At 34.8% G+C, this 8794-nt stretch overlaps 1 protein-coding gene across 1 annotated transcript; it reads right to left on the bottom strand.

Moving 5' to 3' along the window:
• Positions 1 to 7443: 7443 nt before the first annotated feature.
• On the bottom strand, positions 7444 to 8794 carry LOC102227893 (transcription factor HES-5-like). The gene is made up of 2 exons (XM_005811827.2): positions 8532 to 8794; positions 7444 to 8428 (listed from the first exon to the last, which is right to left on the bottom strand). The coding sequence occupies exons 1-2, from the start codon at positions 8592 to 8594 to the stop codon at positions 8012 to 8014; spliced, it is 480 nt and encodes a 159-aa protein (XP_005811884.1). The 5' UTR covers positions 8595 to 8794; the 3' UTR covers positions 7444 to 8011.

The following is an 8794-nucleotide window of genomic DNA, read 5'->3' as shown; positions in this document are numbered from 1 at the left end:
TTTTTTTGGAATTATTTGGAAGGAGTGCAATGCTATTCTTTCTTTACAATCTGTTATATGATTGAAACATTTATACTTTTGTTTTAAAAAGCTTTTCTTAATTTTGAAATTATGATTACAAGTTTTCATCAGTAATATTTATTACTTTTGGGGAATCATAATTGATCATCTTGATCATGTATCATCAAGTGTCTACCTCATTTTTATTTGTATAAATGGTCCGCCTTTTGTTTTACAAAAGATTTGCTTAACAGTCACAGTTTATTTGTGACAGTATTTACATAAAGAAAAACAACTGCATTTGTTGTAATAATGATGGAAACGATCTGTTTTAAGGTCAGCTTTTGATATGTTGTTTATTTGGTTGACTAAAACCATATTTTCTACTCCTTATACATAGTGAGTTTCATATGAAACAATGTACTTTGTCTTTTATAAGGACAGATGTTCATTTACTTCTCTGAGTACATGATATTTTGTTTAAGTCTACATTTTGCTGTTGATGTATCATCACTAGTTGGAGCTTTAACAATTCAAATTGATCATTGTGCCTTGTTCAATAAACAAATACTACCAGATGAAAGTTTTCTTCTTATTTTCTGAGGTCACCTGAAGAAAATAATACACCTGTGTTTTAATATTTAAATTCTTTAATCTGCCCACTGTTAAATTCCCCTTGCAGGAACACCTTATCAATATCCAGCTAAAACATCCTAATCTTAAGGAGATAAATGAGAAGCATAAAGATTAAACATATAAAGTAGAATGAATGGTAACACGTTATGAATTTTTTTTTACATCATATGAATTTAAAGTATGTAATTTAAAGACTTTCTTTTAATACATTGCTGGTGTCACAGATTTCCTTATACAATATTTAGACTCATTGTTGATAACTGAGGCAGCAATATGCTGTGTTCAGCATATTCATTTCTAATAAAGACTTTGGGGCTGATGGGGTCTCTGAACAGCAATGAGGGTAAAATCCAAAATGCAAAACTGTGGAAATTTTTAAATAAAATTCTTTGGTTGGAAAAATGATAGTTTATTCATATCATCTACTCATTAAATTGTGGCCTTCCAGAGCACAACAGTTGAGGATTTTGACATCTAATTTTGTCATTTTTATATGTACCTTATCTTTTTACACCTATAATCATAAGATCCAACAATAATTAAGTTTTCGTCTCAAAATACTATTAATAAGATACTAAAACTAGTTTAATGTACTCAAGCAAATCATTCTTATAATCTACATCATCCATCAAAATTCAGTATGAATGCAATTTTTATCTATATTAATTTTGGTAACCACTAAAAACATTAACTCTGTTAAAACTAAAAATAGATAGATTCGCTTAGCTGCACTTTGTCATATACTTTATTTCACCAGTTCAAATGTTGCTTCAATTCTGAGCCAGCCAATTGCACTACTTCCCTCCTGCATGCCTGGTGATGTAATCCAGTTTCTTCAGGAAAACAGAACCAGCATCTGTCACAGGCTGCCCCTTTGTGGTTTGATGATCATAGAGCAGGGAATTAGTGTGGGAAACTGAGACCAGCTTGTTACTCACATGGAAAAGAGGGCACGTGCCATGAAATAACAGCATATAGGCCCCAGAAAAAATAATGTTCAAAACATTTACTAAAAAATCTGAAAAAAAACTAAGATTTTATAGCAAAAATAGTTTAAAACTGTATTCTTTTGACAGATGTAAAGAAAAAAACTATTTTCTGTGAGATATAACCAATAAATAACCAATAAGTTAAAAACAATTTTTTTTATTATTTTGCTTCAATTAGAAGTATATTAAAATTATATCAGCCTATCTAAATGAAGGTTTATTTAATTGAATTTACCTGAAAACTTTGTCTTAAACATTATCCCACCACGTGTGAGCTGGGATGAAGGGCGTGTGCTCAGTTCAAGTAATTGATCCCAGCATTAGCCAGCAGATAAGCTCTCTCTACAGGGTCACCACCTTCCCACATTCACACAGCGCTTTGTGTGTCAGCTCCATCTGCTCCCCTGAGACCTAAACATAAAGCCCCAGGCAAAGATGACAGCGTGTTGCTGCCACACATGCCATATTGTCTCATTCAGCTCTGTGATTGGCTGAAACTGTGGGAACCTTCATGCAAGCCGAGACCCACATTTCTAAATGAGATGTTGGACTGTAAGTCGGAGAAATGAATTCAGAAGGGATCAGGATCTCACTGTGGAGACCTCTACTGCACAGATCTAGCATGACAATTACAACAGCCGTTTTCAAAAAGCACCTCACTCTGAACCAAAAGTTAGATTGACAAACTGTAAGAAGTTAATTATTTATTTATTTATTCTGTCTACTTTGTAGTAACATATCCATCCTTGCTGACAACTGCATACTTTACTCTGAGAAAATAATTCAAGAGCAGCAATTAGCATCTATTGATACTCTGGGTTCAGAGTTTCACAAACAAAAGTTCTGGTCAGAACCTTTGATCTGAACTCAATACTTCTAATCAACATCAATAAAGGAAAGTATCCATTAGCCATACCCCTAGAAAAGTCATCATATATTAATATTGTTAATATTGACACCACCACTGAAGAGTCCAGCACATGTAAGTAGTTTAAAACACAGCATATTTGTGTTTCTGAATGACCAAATTCATAGTTTTTTTTCTGAATAAAAGAAAGTATGTTATTGTAGATTATGCTAGTGCCGCATCTGAATTTCGAGATACTGTTGCTATTTCTTGCTCTAAGAATGGTAATACGCCCACATTTGTAAGGTGCTTTTTCAAGTCTGAGGGTTCCAAACCATTTTACAATACAATCAGTCATGTATTCATACTTACTTCACACTCTGAGGGCTCTGAGCTACTGCTTGCTCTATGTAAACTATACTGTTAAAATAAAATAAGCTACAGCAATCAACCATTTATTTTAATAACTTTTTTAACAATCTTCATATTACAAAATGAAACAACAGTGTGCACATCTAAAGTATTTTTGACATATTTTTCTGTTTTAGATTTATATCAACAGCTTCCTGAAAGTTATTCACAGCCTTGTGACAACACATTGTACAATGAGAACTTTTGATTTATTGGCTGTGATGTTAAACGTTAAGACAGAAGATTTATCCAAAATCAGATCATAATCCTTGTATACATTACAAAAACAAGGCTAAAAATAAATGGATCTTTCTGTAACTTCTTCCTCATGGGAATTCAGCCTTTCTACTAGTACACAGGCAGAAGGCAAGGGACACTCCTAACAAATATCAGCAGCATTAAACATTGTAAAGGTTGAATACTGCAGTGTTTGTTTCTAATGAAAAACGCTAGTTTTAAAAAGTTTGAAATTTTGGGAAAATATAAGAGATGACTATACCTGAATAATAAAAATAAACAATAGTACATCTAACTTATCTGATCCATGTTTATACAGTACAGTTCTTGGACACTGTCTCTTAATATTAATACTACTACTGTTAATAATTGTGTGCAATTTTAGTCTTAGTTAAACATTCAAGACTGTAATAAATGGCTACTTTTTAACTATTCCTTCACAATTGTAACACAAAATCACTTGAAACTGCCATCCTAATGTGGGTTCGCCTTCATAGTAATCTTTTCTCCCATTTGTTTGTGTGCTGCAGTGCTATCTACACAAAGGTTCACTCAGGTTTCCTATTTTCCCTCTTCTGAGCCAGCACGACTGCCTGCACAAGGCTGGCTGTGCCCCAGTCACACGCCCTCCTCTTTCACTGCTGCTGGGAGCTGCTGCGACACACGGCTTCCCACACTTCTGTATGCGGCCCTCTCAGCCACACACACAATGGAAGTGTGTCTGGTGCCAACAAAGCCTGAGGAGCCGTTCTCAGGCAAGGAGAGCATAAGAGGCCCTCCACGAACAAATCATCTGCTTTGGCTGCAGTTCACTGCTGGGAAGCTCAGTGGGAAAGTAATACATAAAAACTAAAACATCAACTCAGAAATATGCGGCCTATGTTTTTTTCATTAAAAAGAAAATAGTTTGAGAAATGCTATGCATCACTTCAATAAGATTTGATTATTCAAAGAGTTTATTTTTCTAACTATGCTGTGATTTATCATTTCTACCATGTGTTAATAATTTCTACAGTTAACTGGTTTGCCTGTTTCTCATCCAAACAATTTTATTTTTTACTTGTTTTTTATATAGTGTTTGTGTTTTTTGTTTAAAGGTCAAAGTCCAGGTTTAAAAATCACTGAAGGAAACTAAATTTTCCCGTGTCACTCTCATGGAAAACACTTTCCCACTGACCTTTCTGATGAGTGGCATGCAGATAAAGCATCCCACCTGTTCTCCATGACAGCCATTAAATTCAGCCTATTGTCTGGAGCCATGAAGCTTCTGATTGGCCAAACAGCAGAGAGAGCATCAGATCGGCAGCATAAATGCCGAGCAGAGATGCAGAGGAAATCATAGCGATCATCTGAACCTTTGCAGACAACTGAAGAACTTCCCAACAGAAGAAACTAGCTTTGAACATGGCTCTTTACACAGACCTCGCTCTTCAGGACACCATGAAGGAGGAACTCTTCAGGTGAGACAAACTTACTTTCTATAACGTGCAAATGTTCAGTTAAACATGGGTTCTTCACCTTTATTATGCAAAAGTCATTTTCTTAGACTGATGAAAATACTAATAAAAATTTAACTTTGTTTCTCTCAGATGCAAGCTTCACTCGCTGGAGAGGAAATGCTGCACAGGAGTGGAGAAGCTGAAGGCTCTTATTGAGGCCCACCTGCAGAACGGATTTCCTATTTCAGAAATCTTGGAGAAAACAAAGTCCTTCCTGACCCTGAGGAAAGCCCTGCTGTCTCTCAATGGCTATTCCAAGTACTCCAGAGACATTTTACGTCTATTTCCCGATGCAGAGGATGATGTGACTCCACTGTGCTATTAACAAGAATGGACTACAGAATATCATCAAAACTGGACTGAAGCTGGTTCATTTTCGTGCTTTGGTTTTGCGGTTTCAAAAAAGACATATTTGTAATAAAATTCTGCTCAGCTGAAAGAATTGTGTCACAAAAAGAGATTAAGTATGGACGTTTCAGGAATTTTGTAGAACAGTTTAAGATGTAAATGTCAAAAAACGGTCTCATCTTTTATCATTGGATTTTGTTGTAGTTTAAACTGTTGCCAGAATAAGATTTTTGGATATAAAGTCACAGTTAAGCAATTATTAACTGTGTAATATCCAACAACTTACTGATGTTGTGCTGCTACTTGAGATTTATTAGAGACATCCGGTCTCTTATCTATGCAATGATTATTTTCTTTTTGTTGATAAGTAACATTTTTATCTCATTAGAATATTTTTTATCTGTTCAACTTGAGCACATTGTAACACTGCTGAATGGTGCCATTTTAACTGACTGCTGTGAAAATACCGACTAGTTAAACACTGTGTGACAACACACTGCATGTATATTTCTGCCTTGTTTCAAGGTATTGAGTGTGTGTGATATCCTTAAAAGCCAACCTTTCTTCTGAAAAGGGATTCAATTTTTCCTTGTATGCTGTGTATGCATATTTTTATTTGATTCATTTTTGTTTGTATTCATCCAAAGTGGATTTTAAGTTTTTTGTGTTGTTGCATATTTCAGGTAAATAAATATCTAAAGATTAAAGTCTTGTCTTGTGGCATGTTTTCAATCAAACTCTTTTAAATTAAACCCATTTTTCAGTTATCAAATATTTTAAGATACTACCAACTGGTATAACGTGGCACTTTTGAATTATAACTGGATTCAAATGTACAATAAGCAATTACATTTGAATTATCTGTATTTCTTTTTTTGATGAATTGCATGTTAGACACTAACTTGGTTAACCAACATTTGGCCCACTGGATTAAAAAGCAAGCCCAAGCTGATCCCACAAGTGTTCTGGTAGAGGTCAAGATTTCCAACAGATTATTCCATCTACTTAACTCACAAATTCTTTAAGTAGTCTAATAAAAACATTCCCTGCGAGGGTGAGTACTGATATTACAGAGGATTGAGATTGGTGCCAGGGAGTGGATAAAAGGGATTTCTCATCTTGATTTCTCTCATTATTGTAATTGTCCTCAATGATGAAAAGCCTTGTGACAAAGATACCAACCCAGATCATCATACTTCCTTCACCAAAAGCGTTTTGGCAATGGAAGACAGTTTTTTTAAAGTTTTTCCAGGGACACAATAATTTCACAAACAAATTTCCCTACATTTTCCTAACATTTGCCACCACTTAAAGGAAATAACAGTAAATTAGACGTGTTGCCAAAAACTGTTGTTACCAAAAAGACACAAACACATGCCTCTCACTTTTGCATTGAGTTTATTTATAAGGATATGTGTGGTGCCTATTAGACCACATTTGTTGTGGGATAGCACTGTTTGAATTGTGATAACATGTCAGCATGATATAATAATTACTGAATGATATAATATGCTGAATAACTACAAATAAATGTTTAGTGGATTTTATAGCCATACACTCCATACTATTAGATACTATTAGACATAAATTTAATCTTTGTTTCCTACTTTATGTTCAGATATTTTCTAACTTAAACATTTTTAATAGCTTAAAATGTAGAAATATTGCATCCAATTAATGCTTTCAATAGCTGAAAGGAGGAAAATGCTTTGGCATAAACAAAACATAATTAAAGAAAAAACTTTTCAAGTCACTTAAAGGCCTATATTTTATAGATGCAGGTTATTTTTTAACTAATAATGAACCAAACCCAAGTAATGAGTTTGAACATGGTATAGTTGCTGGAGGCATTATTATATCAGAATAAGGGGCATTAAGTAAAGGTATCGTATTTTCACACTTTTAAAAAATAGTCATCCAACTTTTTTTTTTCCTTTTTCTTTTTGACATTTGGATGAGGGACTAAAATATGTTTACATTTTTTAATTTGCATAAAATATTTTATTCAAATTTGAATCAGAATATTTTAATAAAATATGAAAGAGGATGTCATTTTAATTACCCATCAGCCTGCTTTCTGTTAATCAAAACCAAAGCACTTTAGTAATGAGCAGTGGAAAAACCTAGACCTTAAAGTTAATGATGTAAAATATACTATAATCAAGAAAAGCCCATCAGTTATAGAATTAGAACAAATGGACTTATTCATTTTCTGTTTCTGTTATCAATGTTTTTGAAACATTGTTATCGATGTTTCTGAAACATTGATAACATAATCTGTCCTCTGGCTCATTGTGCTTCATGTTATTTTTTGCCAACTACTTATTATACAACAGCAAGACTTTTATCACTGTTATTACTGAGGCATTTGACTTAAAGATTTTTCCCTTCTTTTTTATAAACCAAAGCCTTCAAAGCAAAATATTCTTGATTTCAAACAAAGTCACACATCTGTTAAAAATGAGTCGAGCAAATGTTGTTTTTCTGATTGTTTTATTGCGCATCACTTGGTTCGAAGAGATACATTCATTGTGAGACATTTTCCAAATATTGATTCCTTCCTTGAAGGTATGGGTGCTGTCACTCACAGAGTTATAAAGCAGCACATTTGTCTTGAATCTCATCTGCTTAACAGAAAAAGCATGAAATTAAGATTTTTTAAAACCAATGAGGCCAGATCAATCAGAAGAAAATGTGGAAAACACATATAAATCTGAAACATGTTAAAACATGAACATAAAACTGTCCCCAAAATGGAACTAATCATACAAACATACATTGTTGTCATCACTGCCAACATTATATGAGTATTTACATTGAGAATAATGTTGTTTACATCACAGAATTAAGACTATGAACTTACACGTTTGTCACTGTTTCATAAACAAAATAACCGAATTTCTTGTTGAAGAAAAACCATTTTCTAGCCTTTATAAAAGGCAAAACAAAACACCTTGATACAGGCAATGACTCTTAGATATAAGAAAAGCATAAGTGAGTCGAAGTACAGAAACTTTGAATTCCAGGACGTATGTCCTACATTTTTACCATGGCCTCCAGAGGGAGCTGTTGGCTGGGCTCTTTTTCTTAATAGAGGCCTGGGTTGTGGAGTTGATAGGAAAATTGTCTTTCAGGTTCCTCTCAGAGGAAGACTGCAGCTGGTTCATGTGGTTCAGCAGTCTTCTTTGGGACTGTGTCTTCAGATCATCTTTGGACAGGAAGTGCACCACCTCTTGGAAACATCTGGAGTAGCCCTGATCAGCAGCTCCTGCATCCAAATGTAGATGCTGCTGCTGCTGAAGCCGTCTCAGGAAGCAAACTGTCATCTCCAGGATGTCTGCTTTCTCCAGCTTGGAGTCTGGTTGCTGTTTGAGGAACTCTGGACCCAGGAGAGACTTTAGTTGCTCAATGCTGCTGTTGATTCGCTCTCTGCGCAACTTTTCCACCAGAGGCTTTCTCAGCTGCAGAAACGAGGACAAACTCATTAGTGAACTTAATCTGCATGCAGCAAATGCCACCAATGCTCATAAAAGATAATTATTTTTTCAGGATTTTTATATTTACCTTGTGGTTCAGAGTCAGATGCTCCTGTGAGTTGGTCATTGCTGCAGGGATTGTAGGTGCCATTGTTGGATTTACGTGCTAGTGGTCTCAGTAGAGAGAATCTGATCTCTGCTGGCTGCAGCCCTCCTTTATATAGCCACACATCTACATATGAATGTGTGGGTCTTGCTTTGCCCAGAGTTTCTCACAGTCTTGGCCAATCAGAGGGAGCAATGAAACAAAAAAGGATGCAAAACGCTGAATGGTATTATTGCCTTGAGGAT

The sequence above is a fragment of the Xiphophorus maculatus genome, chromosome 20 (genome assembly GCF_002775205.1).
Source record: "Xiphophorus maculatus strain JP 163 A chromosome 20, X_maculatus-5.0-male, whole genome shotgun sequence".
Classification (NCBI taxonomy): domain Eukaryota; kingdom Metazoa; phylum Chordata; class Actinopteri; order Cyprinodontiformes; family Poeciliidae; genus Xiphophorus; species Xiphophorus maculatus.
Note: the sequence above shows the minus strand (reverse complement) of the source record. Positions and strands in the feature narration are given on the sequence as shown.